The sequence below is a fragment of the Podarcis pityusensis genome (assembly GCF_964106645.2).
Source record: "Podarcis pityusensis genome assembly, chromosome: 1".
NCBI classification, from domain to species: domain Eukaryota; kingdom Metazoa; phylum Chordata; class Lepidosauria; order Squamata; family Lacertidae; genus Podarcis; species Podarcis pityusensis.
The window spans coordinates 119,896,991-119,919,564 of NC_138028.1; the positions used below are offsets into that span (position 1 = coordinate 119,896,991).

At 44.5% G+C, this 22,574-nt stretch overlaps 1 protein-coding gene across 2 annotated transcripts in view; it reads right to left on the bottom strand.

Moving 5' to 3' along the window:
• The window catches only part of MYO3B (myosin IIIB), a 296,654-nt gene that overhangs the window by 193,899 nt on the left and 80,181 nt on the right, over positions 1-22,574 (bottom strand). For both annotated transcript variants that reach the window (XM_080972245.1, XM_080972244.1), the window contains one exon: positions 3,356-3,421. In XM_080972245.1, coding sequence (XP_080828371.1) covers positions 3,356-3,421 — 66 coding nt within the window. The remainder of the gene's footprint in view (positions 1-3,355; positions 3,422-22,574) is intronic.

Genomic DNA, 22,574 nt, shown 5'->3' on the forward strand with positions numbered 1-22,574 from the left:
AGCCTGGCCATTCTTTTGTAGTGATAAATGCTTAGTTCCTGGGCCAGGTCACAGGCTCATGCCCTGTTCATATCTTAAATGTGCCCTTAAGACAGGATTTGTGAGGAAAGAGACAATGGGGAGGTTTCCCACTTTGACCTTGCAGAGAAAACATTTGCTCAGTTTAGGAGTCAAAATGGTTCCAGGTCGGTCTTCCTGTGCTGATCTATGTACATGCTTGGCTGGTACGCTTATGAACACTACCATATATCTAAGACCTCAAAATTCCTATCACAGCGGTGATGGGAGAGGAGGGTGCATGCAGGATCAAGGCCCACAGCAACTCCTTTCTGCTCATGCACATCTCACTAAGCCATGGTTTAGCATGACATGTGAACTGGGCCAATATGAAAACTGGAGCTGTTCACATATGATACAATATGTATCAAGACAGAATGACCACATAACCATGAATGTACAGTTAAGGAAAACCTGGAAGTAAATGTATCACGCTGTGGTTGCAAACTCCTTGCCGTCTCAGAAACTCAACCCCCAAGCCTTTAATAGCTGAGTGATGAAAAGTAATTCAGTGGTGTTCTTCTCCACACTGAGAAAAGGTAAATTTCTGCTTACTGTAAAAAAAAATTGTAAAGATCGGCAGCTGGCAGGCTGGAGGCTCAATCTTGCCTCCAGAGACTTCTTGTCTGGCCCCTGCTGTAGCACCCCAATCAAATCCTTGCCACCCCATTAGGCATGTAAGACATGCCCCTGTTCCCAGTTTCCCCCAGTGTGTCCATGGCTACAATTTTAAAATAATTGCTGACCAGGACTGTGTTCTCTAACTAAATATATAGAGAATCCACTGAACAACACCAGTGTGTCAACAATAACAAGGCAATTCTGCACAAGCTAAAGAAAATTGGCATATGGAGCAGAACACTTGCTCTGAACAAGACCCTAAAAGGATTTGGTGGTGGCAGCTAGAGGGGGAGAATGGCTGCATTAGCGCTGAATTCAGAAATGCACTTGTCTGAAGATGCACGCTCCCTTCTATGTAGCTACATAGGTCTGGACCACAACTTGAACCAGATAAGCTTGTTATGCAAATTATAGTCAACATCAGGGAGGAGGTAGATAATGGAATTACTGAAAATTCAACCACTCATCACAAGGGTGACGGGAACATCAGGCATGGTCCTAACATTTGGATAAAAGGAACAATGGACTTGTTACAATCATTTCTTTTAATTTATCAAAATGAAACTGTCACAAGCCAGGCACTGACAAATGCATAACTAATGCATATAAATGAGTCATTTATCACTAATGGCCAAAAAGTTTGATGCTGTATAGCTTGATGCTTTTAATTTTAAAAAATAAAATAAAATAAAAATAACTTTTTAAGTGGGAATCAAACCCACCATATGGAATGACTCATAACTCAAATGGCAGTGGTTACCATATATTAAAAACTACTTTGGGACTTTGGGACAGCAAGAGAGTCAAAGGTGTGCTAAAGGAGAAAAAGGACAGAGAAAAAGCAAAACTGAATGGATTCTTTGCATCTGTCTTTACTGGAGGAGATGTGGGGCAGATCTTTGTCCTTCAACTAACTTTCTCAAGAAGGGAATCTGAAGAACCGAGGCAAAGAATGGTGATAAGTGAGAAAGAGATTCTTGGTGTTATGAACCAACCAAAACCAAACAAACCATCAAGTCAGGATGGTACAAAACAGCAGCTGCCACCAGAGCACTCAAGGAGTGTGGAATGAGAAGGGCGTAACAGTCATGTACTCTTCAATCCCAGGGGAGGCTGGGATCAAGGTTGCATGGCTGTTGCGTGCTTCTCAAATGCCCTCATTGAGTGGCTCTACAACAGGGGTCAGCAAACTTTTTCAGCAGGGGGCCGGTCCACTGTCCCTCAGACCTTGTGGGGGACTGGGACTGTATATATATTTTTTTTGGGGGGGGAATGAACAAATTCCTATGCCCCACAAATAACCCAGAGATGCATTTTTTTAAAAAGGACACATTCTACTCATGTAAAAACACCAGGGAGGCCCCACAAATAACCCAGAGATGCATTTGAAATAAAAGGACACATTCTACTCATGTAAAAACACGCTGGTTCCTGGACCGTCCGCGGGCCGGATTGAGAAGGCGATTGGGTCGGTTCAGGCCCCCGGGCCTTAGCAGACCCATGGTCTACAAGGAGCTTTTCTAAGGTGGGGTGCAGAGGGCGAATGGAGGGCCTTTGCTGCCGAAGCAACACCAGCTGCTAGAGCAACACCTCACAAAGTGGCATCAGGGAGGGCAACATGAGTAGTCACCCTAGAAGCCCACCCCCCACCATGCTACAGTCCTGGTACAAAGCATGTCCTACAGAATTCATGTATTTGAACCAGTGGGAACACAGAGAACCATTGTACAGTGGAACCTCGGAAGTTGAATGTAATCCGTTCCAGAAGGACGTTCGACTTCTGAAACCTTCGAATTCCTAGGCGCGGCTTCCGATTGGCTTACAGCTAGGCTTTTTACAGATCGGAATCTGCATCAGATATTCGGGTTCCGAGGAATGCTATAAAAAACCCAGAACACTTACTTCCGGGTTTTCGACGTCCAGGAACTGAAACATTCAGGGACGGAGTGGTTTAAGAAGAAAAAGAAGAAGAGTTTGGATTTGATATCCTGCTTTATCACTCCCTGAAGGAGTCTCAAAGCGGCTAACATTCTCCTTTCCCTTCCTCCCCCACAACAAACACTCTGTGAGGCGAGTGAGGCTGAGAGACTTCAGAGAAGTGTGACTAGCCCAAGGTCACCCAGCAGCTGCATGTGGAGGAACGGAGACGCGAACCCGGTTCCCCAGATTACGAGTCTACCGCTCTTAACCACTACACCACACTGGCTGTCAGAACCAGTGGTTCCACTGTAATGTGATAGAACAAAGTTGTGTGGGGTCTTTTGTGGCGCTGGCTTTATGCTCGACTTTACGCTGCATCAGTCTTGGGAGACTGAGCTGCAACGGTCACTTGAACTATTCCTCTCCTAAGGCCTTATGCTCCTGGTTCACAGACTGAGCAAGACAGAATCAGGAAGAGGTATATTAAGGATAAGAACAACAACAGGAGGGTATTCAGACCTATACCTATCAACAGCCAGGCAACTAATTTCAAATGCAGATCACACCACGACCTCTGTGAAACTGTAAAGTTTTCAGCAAGACAAAAGTTGAGAAGGAATTATGCAATGTAAACAAAAACTAAAAAGAGCTCTTGTTTGCAGGAAGGAAATTTCATTGCCAAAGGTTTGCCGCATATCATTTTGCGACAACGGCACACAAGGTTAAGCTGCTTAAAATGGAAAAGGGTTGTACTCACTGGGAAATGAAGTGGTTGAATCCTCTGGACCAATTTTCTGGCTGAAACAAAGTAGGAGGAGGGTTCCTGGAAAATACAAATGTTTTATAAGAACACAACTAGAACAAATGAATTTTCCTACAGCATCTGGGGTTTGACCTGCTGTTTAAAAGCAGGGAGAACAAATAAATTATTCCATCCTTTTGCCACTACTAAAGAAGGTGCAGGGACCCATGCCTTGTCTTTCTAAAGTGAACAAGTTTAAGTACAGTGGTACCTTGGTTGTCAAACTTAATCTGTTCCAGGAGTCCGTTCGACTCCCAGAACCATTCAAAAAGCAAGGTGTGGCTTCTGTTTGGCTGCAGGAGCTTCCTGCATTCAATCGGACACCGCGTTGGAAGTTTGGTTTCCAAAGAAGGTTCGCAAACTGGAACACTTACTTCTGGGTTTGTGGTGTTCGGGAGTTGATTTGTTCGGGAGCCAAGCCATTTGACAACCAAGGTACCACTGTAAATGTAAACAGGATGAATGATTGCAGTGAAGCATTGGAGTCAAAGATTCCCTTGGTCGGGCAAAGGATGCTTTTCAAGAGAAGGCCTCCTTCCCATGAGAGGAAGGCTCTTTTCTTGGAAGCACAGAAACCTTTGGATCCTCAACCCTATGCAAAGTGGAAAGCAGCACACCTTACAGCAAACATACCCAAAAGCAAGTGACACAGCAACAGTGGGTGGTTAACAGACCATATAACACTGGTCCTGAAAGACCTACTTTGGCTCCCAGTACGTTTCCAAGCACAATTCAAAGTGTTGGTGCTGACCTTGAAAGCCCTAAATGGCTTTGGTCCAGTATACCTGAAGGAGCATCTCCACCCCCATCGTTCAGTGCGGACACTGAGGTCCAGCTCCAAGGGCCTTCTGGCGGTTCCCTCACTGTGAGAAGTGAGGTTATAGAGAATCAGGCAGAGGGCCTTCTCGGTAGTGGCACCCGCCCTGTGAAACGCCCTCCCTTCAGGAAATAAACTATCTGACTTTTAGAAGCAGCAGCCCTGTTTAGGGAAGTTTTTAATGTTTGAAGTTTTATTCTGTTTTTAATGTTCTGTTGAAAGCTGCCCGGAGTGGCTGGGGAAGCCCAGCCAGATGGGCGGGGTAGAAATTAATAATAATAATAATAATAATAATGACAACTTCAGTGTCCCTGCTTGCAAGAACAGGACTGCTGATAAATATAACCCCCCACATTCAGTTCAGAGCAATAAATAGCAAGGTTTGAAAGCAAAAAGAGAGAGCAAGAATCAAAAAGGCAGCATAAACTGGAGCAAAGTTAACGAGCAAATGAGAGTTGGGTTTTACCATTTCTACACATCCCATGCGCACACGCACACACAATCAAAACAAATCAAGCCACAGTAAAGACATTATGGCTCCGTAATAAATGGCCCATTTTCATTCATCTGTATCTATTCAAAACCATTTCAGCTATCCTATTTCATTGCAGTTTGTCATGTTATCTGAGCTGAATGTGTTATTACTTTTCTCCTTTGGTATAACACCAGCACAAAATGAGAAGGGAAAATCCAAAATACTTGCAGGATATGCATCATTTATCACATTTACTATTAGGGAAGTAATGTGATGGGTTATATTCAGTGACATTAATGCCTACTCCCATGTTCCATTAAATGGTTTCCTACCACCAGCACCTGCATCACAGAACCAGCAGCAGTGCATACAAATCTCATCAGCAGAGTTAATTCAGAAAACAGTGAACACAGGAAAACATCTACCTACAATTTCTGTTTTAAAAAATCTACGTTGAGGTTAGCAGATTACTATTAAATAAGCAGGTGCTGATGAGGTCATGAATACACTGTACATTTAAAGCACATGACTTCCCCCAAAGACTCCTGGGAATTTCCCATACTATCTGATACCATTGGTCCATGCTTACTCCTGACAGGTCTCTCCAGTGTCTGGTTATGATGATTCTGGCTGCTGAGAGCAGGTGGGTTATAAGCTCCTTGTGATGTGAGTGGGCATTATTGTCTTGGAAGGTGGAGACTCTCTGTTAACTCTACCAATCTCTAAGGCAGGCATCCCCAACCTGCGGCCCTCCAGATGTTCTGGCCTACAACTCCCATGATCCCTAGCTAACAGGACCAGTGGTCAGGGGTGATGGGAATTGTGGTCCAAAACATCTGGAGGGCCAAAGGTTGGGGATGCCTGCTCTAAGGCAAAACCACCATATGAGATCCACCCCCAAGCAAAAGGATGGAAGGAAGGAAATGTAGCATATGAGATCAACAAAGCCTACCTTTTCCTTTTCTCTACAGTGGTCTGGGACCCTTTGTTATGCCCCTCTGGATGTTTAGTGAACTGGAAACGTTTTAATCTATTGAGTTTTATGTGTTCTCTGTCATTGAACCTGCCGCCAATGTCACAGCTGGTAAAACCAAATGGGTCATTTTTTATTTTATTTTTTAGCCATGAAGGCGAGCGCCATGGTTCAGTGGACACCATTTGTTCTTTCTTTTAAGCTGTGCACCTAATTACAGATCACAGCTAATAGATTTACAATGGGCAACAAAGGAAGAGGGAGGGAGTCACTGCATTGATCTTGAATACTTCTCTGATAGTGAGCTTTTGCGCGGAGAGGGGTGTGGGGGAAATGGGACAAAGCTGGAGGGGGGAAATATTTGATAGGCAAAAAACATACACTGTTTATTTCCTCAATCAATACAGCAATATATTTTCCCAAGAAAACAACCACCAGGCATGCAGAAGTGTATTACTGGAGGCAGCTGCATTGTTTTCAATGGGAGAATTAGTACCTGAGCATCAGGCCCAGGAGCTGACTCAGGCAGACAAGAAGAGCCAGGTAGATGCATGTTGTGAATTCGCTTTGAGGAGTATGGAATGTGGTGGTCAGAGATATGGCCATATGTCAGCAGTTAAAGGTAAAGGGACCCCTGACCATTAGGTCCAGTCGTGACCGACTCTGGGGTTGCAGTGCTCATCTCGCTTTATTGGCCAAGGGAGCCGGTGTACAGCTTCCGGGTCATGTGGCCAGCATGACTAAGCCGCTTCTGGAGAACCAGAGCAGTGCACGGAAACGCCGTTTACCTTCCTGCCTAGCGGTACCTATTTATCTACCTGCACTTTGACGTGTTTTCAAACTGCTAGGTTGGCAGGAGCTGGGACCGAGCAACAGGAGCTCACCCCGTCGCGGGGATTCGAACCACCGACCTTCTGATCGGCAAGTCCAAGAGGCTCTGTGGTTTAACCCACAGCGCCACTCGCATCCCTATATCAGCAGTTACTGGGTCTAAAATACATCCCAATTGAACTTAAAGCTAGTGTACGAAATGAGCACCTTTAAAAAAAATGGTGTGTGTGGGGGAAGAGACTAATCATGTGTAATAACGAGACTTTACTACACACCTAATTGCTTGCATTAAGAAATGTAAATTCCTTAAATGGAATTTCATACTCCATATGTTCCCAGATAAAGCATACTGATGCAGAATAGTTAGTTGTTAATCTAAGGGGTTGTGAACACGTTTCATTTTTTTAATCTCTCGGTGGCTGCTGGCCAAGAGGCAAATGTTGAAATTACCTGTCTTCGTTAACTAAGTTCGTTATCCCTCTCTTTTTTGGGGGGGGGGGCATCCTCTTCAGTATCTTTTCCATTTCCCCGTACCTTTTGACCTTTTGGCACTGGTGAAACATTCTTGGGAAAGCTTTCGTAGGAGATCTCTAGCGGAATTGTAAGGGCATAAAAAAGCGAGCCGGATTTGGAATAGGAGCAAAAGCAGAAAGACGTTACGGATAACTATTTAGGATGTATATAGGATGTATCCTATGTCCTTTTAAAATGAGGTCCAGCGCCAAGGGCCTTCTGGCGGTTCCCTCACTGCGAGGAGTAAGGTTATGGGGAACCAGACAGAGGGCTTTCTCGGTAGTGGCGCCCGCCCTGTGGAATGCCCTCCCTTCAGAGGTCAAGGAAATAAACAACTAACCAACTTTTAGAAGACACCTGAAGGCAATCCTGTTTAGGAAAGTTTTTAATGTTTGAAGTTTTATTCAGTTTTTAGTGTTCTGTTTGGAGCCGCCAAGAGTGGCTGGGGAAACCCAGCCAGATGGGCGGGGTATAAATATTATTATTAGGGTTATTGTTTTTAGCTTGATTATATATTTTTTGGTTTTGTGTTCTGGTTTTGTTGTGCCCTGAGACCTCCGGGTATAGGGTGGTATATAAATTCAATAAATAATTATAATTATAATAATAACTAAAAACCTGTCTCTAAACAGCAGGCAGGACTAAGCGAAATTCTGCCAACCAAACACACTGGGTAAGGGATTAGAGATCAAACAGTTGTAGTTCTCAGGTACAGAAATAAGGGAATGGCTTATAATGCCCCAGTCCCATGTCTAACATAAGCATCATGACCACCACCATTTTATCTGCAAGCCATTTTCCCATAGTTAAAAAAGTGATCAGGGTGGCTTGCAACATGAAAATACAGTGCTACCTCAGGTTACATACGCTTCAGGTTACATACGCTTCAGGTTACAGACTCCGCTAACCCAGAAATAGTGCTTCAGGTTAAGAACTTTGCTTCAGGATGAAAACAGAAATTGTGCTCCGGCGGCACGGCGGCAGCAGGAGGCCCCATTAGCTAAACTGGTGCTTCAGGTTAAGAACAGTTTCAGGTTAAGTACGGACCTCCGGAACGAATTAAGTACTTAACCCGAGGTACCACTGTATTTCCATAATACAGGCAACGACTGATTAACATGCATCCGAAAGTCATGTATTCACGCACATGTCCACAGTGGTAAACACAGAAGTGGCTGAAAATGTCACAAAACACATCAATAAAGGGGCACAACAGGGCTGGGAGGAATGGATGAGAACCACATCTTTCCAATGAACTGAACGGGGAAGCCAAGCGGAGCTCCATGTATGAGCTGAATCTCCCACATTCACAAAGAAGCAAAGCATTTGGAATGCTTTTTGTGCCTCCTTCTGAGATGTACATTTTCACACTTCATTGTGTCCCCTGAGTGTTTTGGGCCCGCCTGGTATTAAACTGTCACAATCAATGGAGCTTCCCGAAACCCCTTGAGAGACATTTCCATAGTCTTTACAGGTCACACCACTGGGAAATAGTTATTTGCTTCATTTCATCCAATAATTTGTGGTTATACACACACAACCCAAAAAGGCTCCCTTGGCCTCAGACAGCAAATACGCAAGGGTGAAACCGATGACACGCTTTGCACCAATCTCTTTGCAATAAAAAGCAGAGGCTCTTCCAGTTGCCAGGACTAGAAGACTTTCAATCATCAGTGTCGCCTACAGATGTTTCAAGTAAATCATATGCCGTTATTTCAGGAAAGGATAGCTGTCTCCTGGTGAGATGGGTAAATGAAAAGAAAAATGATTGACCTTCCAAAAGTGGAAGTCAGGTGTGTCTTTTTTTAAAGTTATTTTTAATGTCAATTAGCAGATTTTTCATTCACAACAGAAAGCGGCATTCTACTTATCTCCTTCTTTACAGGAGATGGAAGCCTCTGAGGATACAGAAATTTATTAGATTTGTTTTAGGTTAAGTGGGTGGTTTATGCATGGATACCACTGGTTTTACAAATATATATTTGAGTTCTTTTATACATTGAATACATATGTGGTTACATTCACATAATTATAAAACGTATTTGTTAACCCAGGGGGCTCCTTCTTGTTCTTATTATTCATACTCCTGATTCAGAAACAAAATTAATTGGACTTTTGTTTACTTTCTCCTTTCCTGAAATGAATGGTGATGGTTATTTGCTGGGCACAGTGAATCATAAGCTTTCATTGTTTCATCTCTTACAACCTCCACCACCCTCCTCTATGCATTTTTTTAAAAAACCAGGTAAGTATTTTCAATTCTGTCAATGGTTCTAACAACTGGAACATCTAGGAAAAAAAGAGGGTGATTGTGGTGTGGTGAGGGCGACAACACAAGATGCTAAAACAAATGTTTAATCATGAATGTCTGGCCGGTCTCCAGGACCGAGTAGTTTTCTTGCCACGCTGACGAGCTATTTCAACAAATAATTCAGTCGCAAAATTATGCAGAAAACATCCGGCATTTCAGGAAGCCATTTACAAATCACTGCATGAATTTGTTAAAACACACACAGAGAGAGACAGCAGTGTGTTTTGATAGGCAAACACAGACATTTGAAGTAATACTGAAGTTGCAGGTCATAAGTCTCTTCTAAATTCAGAAGAAGGTATGTGTTGCAATCAGAATATCACATTAGGAGGAAGGGGAAATCATAATCTTTAAGTAACCTGGTTAAGGCTGCAATCCATGTTTACCAGCAAGGAGTATAACCCATTGGACACAGTGGGATTTAATTCAAATTCAATGATTGGGACCACCCTGACTGGCTGCAATCCTATGCACACTTTGCTAGGAATGAGCAAGACTGAACATAATGGGGGGTTATATTCTTCTGAGTAAACATGCATAGGATTAAGCAAGCCATTAAATTACAAAATCAACACAATATGGAGCTACGTATGACAGGAAGGTATTCTGCTTGGAAACATCTGGAGTGGCTTTCACATTTTTCCTCGTAATCCATGGGCCACTGGATTCAGGAAGCTTTGGGCAGCTGCAAGGTCTTTTGCAGAATCTGTCATTTATTCCTGTCAATTTCTTCTCAGTTTTAGTTTCTAGCTAAGGTCGGACGGGGTGGGGTAGTCAGGGAGTGGGGTATGTTTGTGTAGGTGTGTGTGTGTGGAGAAGCTCATTTCACAAATGCAGGTGAATAAACCCAGTTAGGATTTCCAGTGGTCAAGCTTCATAACACATATTTAACCTGCTTAACTTTATGGTTTCCCCACAAGCCATTCTGCTTTTTCAAGGAGTTGAGAGGCAATGGGGATTAAAAGCTGTCTATGGCAGTAAGGAAGGAACCTGAATGACTGCTCGCTTATCATCAATGCGTGTCTTTGTTGCAAATTAATACGTTGCTCTTTTATCCTTTTGTTAGTATCGGCAGGCATGCAAAATACAAGCATTTGCCAAATGGCAAAGAAAGACAAATGAGTTGGGTGTGTTTCTGTGCCCGACTAAAATACATAGTCGTCCAGACAATGCAATTTTGCAGTTAGAATATTGCCATTTCTATTGTAGAATAATGTATGTGGGCTTTTCTTTTCTGTTCTTTGTTTAGTGTGAGGAATGAACTTCAGGGACAGCACTTGGCATGCATGACAATAATAATAATAATAATAATAATAATAATAATAATAATAATAATAATTTATTACATACCCCGCTCATCTGTCTGGGCCTTCCCAGCCACTCTGGGCAAACAAACAATAAAATATCAAACATTAAAAACTTCCCTAAACAAGGCTGCCTTCAGATGTCTTCTAAAAGTCAGATAGTTAGATAGTTGTTTTTTCCCTTTACATCTGATGGGAGGGCGTTCCACAGGGTGGGCGCCACTACCGAGAAGGCCCTCTGCCTGGTTCCCTGTAACTTCGCTTCTTGCACTGAGGGAACTGCCAGAAGGGGGGGGCACTAGGGGCGCATTTGAAGATGGCCGACAATACCATCTCTCTGACCCATACGGGGTAATTAAGAGGCTGTTATGGGAGTGGGCAGCCTCCCTTGTTGCCCCAAGGAAATGGGGAACACTGCCCTTGCCTGCTGTGTCCATAAATCACTCCCTAATTCAAAAGAAGGGGGTGAGGGCCCTAGGCAGAATGCCCCCGTGTGGACCTCGGCTCTCCTGGACGCTGTCTCTGATCGCGCACTAGCTGCAGCAATTTGGAATAATTAATTACAAAAGAAGCAAATGCACATATTTCAAGTGAAGAAGGGGAGTGAAGTCTGCTAATTTAAGTGACCTCTGTGAAAGAAGACGACGGGATGGAGAAACAGGAATATTTTACGATGAAGATACACCAAAGGCTGGGTATGTTGACAACGGGACTGAATGGGGGGGGAAACCTTTTTTACTTTCCTTCTATGTGATTTACAAGAACCCCTCCTCATTAGAATCGTCGGTTGAACTGACCCAAGCAGGATGATTAAGGTCTGTGTGGAGATAAACTTTAACCAAAAGTATGCTTTATGGAGATTGAGAAGCAATAAGAGCTTTTGGAATGACGCAGCAATTAATTCGGAGTCGCTATCTTGCCAAAGGATTTATAGCCAGGAGGAGGAACGGACTTGTCAAACTGCATTCTTGGTGAATCTCCTCAGAGGTTTTGAGAAAGGAGGCAGATTGGTGAAGATTAATAACGCTAAGACTGTTTTGATGTATGGAAATGATGTTATATAGAAAACGTCTGGATATGGCTACTGGATAAAAAAAAATATATCCACGCAGGATTACAAACTGTTCTAACCAGCTTGTGGAGACTATCAGAGGTCACAAAGAGAAAGGAAAAATATATGAAAATAACAACAAGAGATGTGGAAAAACAATAAGAAAGGACTGGATAGTACTGTGAACATCATAAGGTTAGATTTGTGGACATTAAAACAGCAGCAAGAAGCAAGAAGTTGATTGGATCCCCTTCGGAACTTGAAATATGGGTACCCCCAACAAAAATTTAAAATTCGGCTGTGTAATTTGGAATTTATGTAATTTGGTTTGATTTGATGTGATTGGTTGGTTAATAAAAAATTATTCTTGATAGAGGGAACTGCCAGAAGGCCCTCAGCGCTGGACCTCAGTGTCCAGGCAGAACAATGGGGGTGGAGACGCTCCTTCAGCTATACTTGGCCAAGGCCATTTAGGGCTTTAAAGGTCAGCACCAACACCTTGAATTGTGCTCGGAAACATACTGGGAGCCAATGTAGGTCTTTCAGGACCGGTGTTATATGGTCTCGGCAAGCCATGCATAGGATCAACACATCTGAGACAGCATAAAATTGTAGAGTTGGAAAGGACCCAGAGGATCCTCTAGTCCAGCCTTTCTAAACCTGTGGGTCCCCAGATGTTGTTGAACCACAACTCCCATCACCCCTAGCTAGCAAGGCCAGAGCTCAGGGATGATGGGAGTTGTAGTCCAACAACATCTGGGGACCCACAGGTTGAGAACCGCTGCTCTAGTCCAACCCAATGCAATGCAGCTGTCCACATGGGGATCAAACCTATGACCTTTGTATTATCAGCACCATGTTCCAACCAACTGAGCTATCCAGTGGAATATGATGTATGGAACATACATAAGCTAGGAAGGCACAGTACAATGGTGTGATCCCATGGGAACGATCCACATTGCACACTCCTCCCTTGTGAGCTGTGGCTTCCAATTTGCTGGAATTATGCAGGAAGCAGGTGTACTGCAGTGGGCTCCCCGCACCTCTGCAATAACATCAGGATGAGCCTGAAGGTGGCCAGGTGGCCAAGTGGCCATGTGTGTCTTTTAGCACCCATGTAGCAAATACGCAAGCTTGGACACATTGGACCTGAAAGCTACAGGATTTCTATTCGTTGCCACAAAACCAAGTAGGGACTTGCCTGTTTGAATGAAACATCCCAGATCAAATGCCACGTGCATTAAAAACAACCTGATATCCCTTCACATGCAATGCCTTTTGAAGGAGAGTCATTGCACTCGCATTGGGGGCCAAGTCACTGTACTGAGCAATCCAATCAATGGGCCAGGTTAGAGTGCTCTTTTAGCAGTCTCTTTAGCCATATGGTTTATAACAGGGGTAGGCAACCTAAGGCCCAGGGGCCGGATGCGGCCCAATCGCCTTCTCAATCTGGCCCACGGACGGTCCGGGAATCAGCGTGTTTTTACATGAGTAGAATGTGTCCTTTTATTTAAAATACATCTCTGGGTTATTTGTGGGGGCTGCCTGGTGTTTTTACATGAGTAGAATGTGTGCTTTTATTTAAAATGCATCTCTGGGTTATTTGTGGGGCATAGGAATTCGTTCAATTCCCCCCCCCCAAAAAAAAATATAGTCTGACCCACCACATGGTCTGAAGGGAGATGGTAGACCGGCCCACGGCTGAAAAAGGTTGCTGACCCCTTGTTTATAACCCTCTCCCTATTCCAACACATTCTCCAGCACTGCAAGCGGAAAAACTGGCTCTGGTTACCTTGGTGATAAACTAAAGCTAAAAATTACACATAATTGTTGCTGATGTCACCGCTCTCTTACTGTTTCCAAGGCTACAAAGTACCTCAATTAATTGTGATGTTTCATTCCATTTCTCCTCTGTACTTGGAAGCCTTTCCCCTCTTTCGCTCGGGCAAATTGTTTAGAAGAGGAGGTAATCTATCTAGGCCTTAGCTAATAAGGCATTCATAGCCTCTCAACCATCTTTGGTAATGATGGGGATTTATAAACTGAAAGCAGGGCTTCCTAAATTCTATAGAGCAATTTGATTCCCAGATTACCCCATTCTGTCTCCTACCCTGCAGAAAGAGAAAATCACCATCACAGAGTCCTAAGAATCTGTTTTCATAAGCAGCTTTGTTTTTTATATGTTTACAAAAGTATAATACAAGCTAACAGCTAAGGAAACTGCTTTCATTGATGAAAGCAAAATATGGCATATATAAAAGTGGGGGGGGGGAGGGTTAGTCCATGTAGTTCATGAAAGCTTTATGCCAGGGGTCAGCAAACTTTTTCAGCAGGGGGCTGGTCCACTGTCCCTCAGACCTTGTGGCGGGCCGGACTATATTTTGAAAATAATAATGAACGAATTCCTATGCCCCACAAATCATCCAGAGATGCATGTTAAATAAAAGCACACATTCTACTCATGTAAAAACACGTGGGCCGGATTGAGAAGGCGATTGGGCCGGATCCGGCCCCCGGCCCTTAGTTTGCCTACCCATGCTTTATGCCATAATAAAACTTTCACTTAAAAGAATTCAGCCTTAGATATCGACTTGGGACCCAGGAAGAGCCCTGCTGAAAGGAAGGCATCAGCTCACATTGGGTTTTTTTTCCATTAAATGGAACCTGGTTGGGAATTTCAGGAGGTCAGAAGGTTAGCATTTTGGCAGCCTGGCTATTCTCCTTCTACTTACTGCAGCTGCTTCGTGGTAATTTATGGGGTTCAGAAAAGCTCTAGGGTGCACTAATATCTTACGCGACGGTAAAGAAATGCTTTTACCACCATCGCTACAGGTTCTTCAGCCTGTGTCTGAAATGGAACTGTGCCGCTGAGTGAGGATGTAAATGAGTTAGCTGCTCCCCAATTTTACATCTTCAGCTCCAGAATGCAACATGCTACTGCTGGGCAAGCTAACTCGAATTAATTGTTTTTGTAATTCCTTCCTTTCCCATGTAGAAGAAGAAGAAGAAGAAGAGTTTGGATTTGATATCCCGCTTTATTACTACCCGAAGGAGTCTCAAAGCGGCTAACATTCTCCTTTCCCTTCCTCCCCCACAACAAACACTCTGTGAGGTGAGTGGGGCTGAGAGACTTCAGAGAAGTGTGACTGGCCCAAAGTCATCCAGCAGCTGCATGTGAAGGAGCGGGGAAGCGAACCCGGTTCCCCAGATTACGAGACTACCGCTCTTAACCACTACACCACACTGACTCACGTACCTGATGGAGTCGTTGATTCCCATGGGTGAAGCGAATTCTCTCTCCCCTCCCCCCTTCTGTTGCTGCAAAAATGTCCCCAGACTACAGGGCTATCTCCTGCCCCCTAGCGGCATGGTCTGTAAATCTAACAGGGTCACAAATGCATAGGCAGGCTAGCTTGGCGGGGAATAATTAGTGGCTGTCCAGCCTCCACCTCTTAGGTGGTTGGCTGTGTCCTTCATCACTTGGCTGCACTCAGACTGCAAGAGCCTGACCTTGTCAGCACGGAGTGTTCCACCAGAGCAAAACAAAATTGCAGTTACTGTATCCTAGCAGCTTGTGCTCATTTATGTAACAGCTTCTGAAGAGTGGTAATTTATGTAGGAACTGGGTGTCCCAAACAGGGTGTGAGAGTCTACAAGGCAGGAGAATAGCTACATATAGATTCATACAGCAAGCCCAGAGGGCAGTTGCCCACCTTTCCCAATGGATAAAGGTGTAAATCGGTGAATTCTGCACTATATCTCCATCAATACCACAGAGCCTAGGACTTGCCGATCAGAAGATCGGCGGTTCGAATCCCCGCGACAGGGTGAGCTCCTGTTGCTCGGTCCCAGCTCCTGCCAACCTAACAGTTCAAAAGCACGTCAAAGTGCAAGTAGGTACCGCTGCAGCGGGAAGGTAAACGGCGTTTCCGTGTGCTGCTCTGGTTCGCCAGAAGTGGCTTAGTCAAGCTGGCCACATGACCCGGAATCTGTACGGTGGCTCCCTCGGCCAATAAAGTGAGATGAGCGCCACAACCCCAGAGTCGGCCACAACTGGACTGAATGGTCAGGGGTCCCTTTACCTTTTCTAGTTCAGGGGTGAGGAAACTCCCTTAATATCGGCCATCCTTGCTGGGCCTGATGGGCACGGGGAATCCTGGAATATTTTGAGGGCCACAGATTGCCCTTCCCTGGAGAGTTGCATTTATTTCGGGGAAAACATACACGTGCAGGCGATCCCTCAGCTGCCTTTTAAATACTTTAGGGAAGCAGCACTAACAACGCCACAGATAAGAAACAAGGCAGCCTTTACCCACTCCACTGAAGAAAAGTTCCATCTGCAATGCTAAAAGCTACTTAAGCTGTGGTCTAAACCACTGAGCCTCTTGGGCTTGCCGATCAGAAGGTCGGCGGTTCGAATCCCTGCGACGGGGTGAGCTCCCGTTGCTCGGTCCCAGCTCCTGCCAACCTAGCAGTTCGAAAGCACGTCAAAGTGCCAGTAGATAAATAGGTACCGCTCTGGCAGGAAGGTAAGTGGCGTTTCCGTGCACTGCTCTGGTTTCGCCAGAAGTGGCTTAGTCATGACTGGGAAAAACTTTCTGCGGACAAACGTCAGTTCCCTCGGCCAGTAAAGCGAGATGAGCGCCGCAACCCTGCGACTGGATTTCTAACTGTCAGGGGTCCTTTACCTTTTTACTTATATCATCGTCGAGTCGCTTTCTGACTTTGCTTTACACAATTCAGCAGAAAAGAATATATTTGCTAAAAAAAGTATGTTTAGAAGCAAACATTGGATACAAAGATACGCTTTGAGCTGGTAAATAAATAAATAAACATTGCTGGGTGGAACAAAATTGTGAAAAGAGTTTATTCTAGGCATCACAGGCACCAACTCTAAGGGGCTCAGACCCCATTGGCACCCAAAAAATATTCCTCCCCCCTCGATTGACCATGCCAAGCCACCCCAGCCTCCTTCTTTGCCACCACTGTGTGAAAGTACAGCTAGGGTGTCTAATCACCCACATGTCTCCCTCTCTCCTGGGGTGCCCTTCCTTCTCTTCTCCCCTCAGGCGGCCTTGGCTTGCACCCGGCATCCCACGAGCCCCCTGCCACAAAGGGGACTTGGCCACCACCTAGTGGCTTCCAGGCGGGGAGAGGAGGGGCTGGGGTGTGGACTGGGCCTACTACTGACCCCAGTAACCGCCCAGATCAGCCTCTCGGCACCAGCCCCAGCCCGGACAGCTGAAATGTGCATAGCCCAATTTGGAAATATGAATTCAGATTTCTCCTCACGCTTATCTCTAATACGTGGCTAGCATTATGGGCACAAGAATTCTTCTGCCGGGGTTTTAAGGCTAGGAAAGATCTCAGATTCCACATCCAATCTCTCTCCCCCATGCCAAACCTTTACAGTGGTACCTTGGGTTAGACACTTCAGGTTACAGACACTTCAGGTTACAGACTCCACTAACCCAGAAATAGTACCTCGGGTTAAGAACTTTGCTTCAGGATGAGAACAGAAATCATGCAGCGGCAGCGGGAGGCCCCATTAGCTAAAGTGGTACCTCAGGTTAAGAACAGTTTCAGGTTAAGAACGGACCTCCAGAACGAATTAAGTTCTTAACCCGAGGTACCACGGTATCTCTAAACACATTGCAAAATTCATGATTGCAAATAGATCCATCTACCTAGTTAAGATTGTCAAAGGCAAGTATCAGGAGGTGAGCCCTGCCACTCTCAAACTCCACACACACTGAATTCACTCAGGGTTGGAATGCACTGTAGGGACACTGTTTTTCCCCATGGGGCTTGAACTGGGTGTTCTGCAGATGCACCCCTCCCTTATTTGCCATGCCACTGGGCTTGCTAACCAGAGAAAAGAAGTCCAGAGAGTTCAAGGCAGAACACAGACCAGACAGCATAAACTAGAATTGTCATGAAGCTGGAAGTCATGTGACCCAAGAGAACCAATCTCACTGTTGCTAAACCCACAGCACTCTCCAAGTCTGGGCAATTTGTTGACAAGATTAACCAGTTGACTTCCCCAGTGCACTTAAAGCTTATTTAGCAGCAAACCCAGAAAGCAGGCAATGCTCTGGGCTCTGCTGCACACAAAAAAGGAGATGTCTGCATTCTTTATTCTATTTGTTCATGCACTAATTCAATTTTGTTTGGTCTCCATGCAAAGTTGGTCTGAGACCTACAATGCTTGTTCTGTCAAGTCCATACACAACAACCAGAGCGCAATCCTTTTAATTATATTCATCAAAAAGAAGGGCAGAAGTTACATGAACAAGGCTGGCTTGCGTAACTGATCGTGAGAAGGAAACCTAGTATTTAAAGCAAATGCTAAGGTTTGATTTTTCTCTTCCCCCCTCCCCCAATAAACACACACATTCCATGTCATCAAAATAGATTTTGGGGCCTAGCTCATAAATCTCCCAAACAGGGACCTCCATTGCCTAAAGGTAAAGATAAATCATACTGTGAAGACACTCAACCATGAAATGATTCTGTTAACATGTCATCTGTCTAGAATATATTTTCAAATCTTCAATAGAAGGGTCTAAATTATGAAGGTGGTCAGATCTAGCAAATTTGACAATTGGGGATTTGATATTTTTAACCTCATCCATCTCTTTGTGTATGCCTGCACATATAAACACCTCTCAGTGTATGCTTGCATATATAAGCAAATAATTATCCAAATCTGAATTGACCATTTAAAAGAAAAATAGGGTTAATAAATTCTTCAGTGTTTATCTTGTGCAAAGCATTACATCAGGGAGATAAATATATTTTTCAGCTGGGATATGCTTGTGAAATTTTTAGGGAAAGGGTTAATGACTGAGGTATACAAAAGTGATGGAATGAATAAAAGCAACATTATGTTGCAGTCGCAGGTGGGTTAAACCACAGAGCCTAGGATTTGCCGATCAGAAGGTCGGCGGTTCGAATCCCCACGACGGGGTGAGCTCCCGTTGCTCAGTCCCAGCTCCTGCCAACCTAGCAGTTCGAAAGCACCTCAAAGTGCAAGTAGATAAATAGGTACCATTCCGGCGGGAAGGTAAACGGCGTTTTCGTGTGCTGCTCTGGTTCGCCAGAAGCGGCTTAGTCATGCTGGCCACATGACCCGGAAGCTGTCTGCAGACAAACGTCAGCTCCCTCGGCCAGTAAAGCAAGATGAGCACCGCAACCCCAGAGTCGGCCACGACTGGACCTAATGGTCAGGGGTCCCTTTACCTTTACCTTATGTTGCAGTAGAAAAGGCATAGAGTGTCTAATGTACAACAGCTTCATAATTAGATGTATTGGTGCTATGAATAAAACTTAATTGTTTCTGACAATGAGTGGAAGGAAAAAGTGAACTAGTCTTTGGTCAGAAGAAAGGATTAGTTGCTCAGAGCATCAAATCACATTTTAAAATCGATACAGCCACAAAGATGCATAGTTGCCATAAAAACCATTAAGACCTTGTACTCTGCTTGAAACTGATGCTACAAAACTGATGCTGAGCTTAAGACCTCTGCCTTCTGTTTGGTGCTACTGCCATCTTTGATTTATTAGAACAGCCTTTGCCAACCTGGGGCTCTCCAGATGTTGGTGCATGCTGGCTGGCTGGGGTTGGTGGAAGTTGCAGCACCACAACATCTGGAGGTCATCAGGTTGACCTAGGCATGGATGGGGGGATCTGCAACATAGTTGCTGAAAGGAGCACAGGCAACAGAACAGCCACAGCTTTCCCTCCAAGAATAAGAATAAGAATAAGAATAAGAATAAGAATAAGAATAAGAATAAGAATAAGAATAAGAATAATAAGAATTTATTTATACCCCGCCCATCTGGCTGGGTTTCCCCAGCCACTCTGGGCAGCTCCCAACAGAACATTAAAAACACAGTAAAAGATCAAACATTAAAACTTCCCTAAACAGGGCTGCTTTCAGATGTCTTCTAAAAGTCAGATAGTTGTTTATTTCCTTGACATCTGATGGGCGGGCGCCACTACCAAGAAGGCCCTCTGCCTGGTTCCCTATAACCTCACTTGTCACAGGGAGGGAACCACCAGAAGGCCCTCTGAGCTGGACCTCAGTTTACATGGGGCAGCCAATGATATTCTGAGTAGCTGGCATCTGTCTGTCTCAAGAGACAAATGAGTGCACTTCTGGGGGTGAAGTCAAACTGCTGTGTTAGCCGCACCAAAGTGACCTCCCCAAGGTGCAATCCTGGGCAATGTGTATGAAGGTCCTGGGTGGCCCAGATGACAAGACCCCTATCTTGGCCTTGCTGATGTGATCCAGAGAAACGAAAAGCAAAACATGGAGGCATACAAATCACCATCCAACCATCTTAGGGATTCTGCTCTAGATTTGTGTAGGGTTCACTCCATAGCCTTTTCTTCTCCTGAAGAGGCAGCAGAAGTTTAGGATCAGAGTTTTTCTTCTCCTAGATAGGCTACCCTCCCAGGTGGATGAGCCCCATCTGCCCCTCACTTCCCTCTACAAGCATGAGCAAAAATCTCCATCTTGACAGGAAAATCCCAACCCTTCAGCTGTCCAGATTTTAAAGAAACATCTGGGTTTGTGTACGTGCTATTGACACCGCACATGTGTAAGGTAACTAAAGCTGGAGCCCACTGATCGCTGGTTTGGGTAATTATGTAATTTTTTTTTTGTTCATCTGGTGTGATTTTTACATCTGTTGCATTACACACAAATGCAGCGGGGCAGAACAATTTGCGTCTCTTTTGGCTGAATGGGATTCAATGCCATCTTCTGGAGGACACATATTGGAAGGTGTGAATATAACATTTGCAATGACCCAAAGCTTACTGTAAGGGACATGGGTGGCGCTGTGGGTTAAACCACAGAGCCTAGGACTTGCCGATCAGAAGGTCGGCGGTTCGAATCCCCGCGACGGGGTGAGCTCCCGTTGCTCAGTCCCTGCTCCTGCCAGCCTAGCAGTTTGAAAGCATTAAGTGCAAGTAGATAAATAGGTACCGCTCTGGTGGGAAGGGAAACAGCGTTTCCGTGTGCTGTTCTGGTTTGCCAGAAGCAGCTTAGTCATGCTGGCCACCCTCAGCCAATAAAGCGAGATGCGTGCCACAACCCCAGAGTCGGTCACGACTGGACCTAACGGTCCCTTTACCTTTTTAGGGGTCCCTTTACCTTTTAAAGCTTGCTGTGGGATGCACAGTTCCAGTTCCTTATTATTTTCTACATATTATGGCGATTATTGGAATGGGAGCACCATGCCTGACAGTGTGTTTCACCCAAACAAAGCATTGGGAAGGACATAAGCTATCTGTAGTATGAAACCAATGCTCTGTCTACTGATAAGGCTTTCTCTCTCTCCTACTGAGCCCATTGCAATTTTCTTACTTAGGAATATAAGGAATTTCTCCCTGCCATATGTAAACATACTGCTGATACGATTAGTCGTGGGTCAATTTTTGGAGGTGCAGCAGTTTATGCAGTTTCCATTTACACAGAACTGTTCATTAGATCTGTGTCATGTCACGAAGAACTCTGCGTAGCTCCAAAGTATGCAGAGTGCTGTGCCCACTAACATTGATCCAGGCCTACGCTCAAGCCTGTGGTTTATCATGATGGGAATAAGCCTAAACAAACCTTGGACTCCTGCATTCCCCCACCCTCATTCCCTATAAATCCCCCAAGCTTTACCCCTGGGCCACACCAGATTTCATCCTGAACAGCCTTAAAGTAAGTACTCACGCCCAGGACTGTCCCTATTTTCACCTGGCTAAGATCATATCCTCCAGAAATTGCTAGAAGTGTGCAAAATATAAATCAGCAACAGCTACTACCATAAGGCGATAGAGGTGAAATAATTTTTAGGTTGCTGAAAACCATGGTGCTCAGTCCCTTGGCTTGTGATTGGCATTTACAGCCCCTCAATTAGAAGGCAGATCCGTCCAGTCAGCTAAAACGACCGTACAGAATTAATGAAGTCAAAATAATAGGAAAAGAGAATGCTTCACAAAAATGAATCAGGTACAGCAAATCAATACTTCATATTGTTGCCTGTCCTGATTCTGAACTCAGCTGCCTCCCTCTATTTCCAGACAAAATGATGCCCAACTCTATACTATGTTACTGTCATTCATGCAGCCTCTTCAGCTGCAGATTTCAGAACTAGCCTCATTTCTATGTAAATATATTTGAGCAAAACAATTAGCACTTTTAAGAAATGAAGAGGTGGTGGCGTTTTGTTGGGGGGGGGGGAAGGAACCATTCTAAGGGAACAGGAGAAGTTATATGGAGGGGGACACAAAGTTGAACCCTAGGCCTACCCCCAATCAAAGAAATTTGTGAGCAAAAGGCCTGGACAGAAATCACAAAGAAATATTTATGCTCATGCTAATAATAATAATAATAATAATAATAATAATAATAATAATAATAATAATGGTCTCTCTGGTCAGCCAGGCTATAATGGAGAACAACCTTTACCAAAGGTGTCATGGGCTTTGGAGACACTCGAACTCAGGACGAAAGGGAGAAACGAGCTAACAGGAAGGCACGTTTGGCAAATCCACACCGTGATCAACTCCTGCCCTGAAACCTATGTCCCCATTGTGGAAGGACGTGTGGATCCAGAATTGGCCTCCACAGTCACTTACTGTTAAAACCGTGTTCATGGAAGACAATCTTACTCAGCTACGAGTGACCGCCAAAGAAGAAGACGACCATTGGGATATGTTGTGTGTATTTTCAATCAAAGAAAAAAACCATTCCCAAAGCATTTGTTTTTGAAATAAATTGATGAGCTGGAAATAAGTATCCCAGAAGACTTCTGTTTAAATAGCGTGAAGGTGTTTTGTTTAAATGCGTGAAGGGGTTCAGACACTACAACAACTGAAGTCCAAAGATCTGGAGGCAT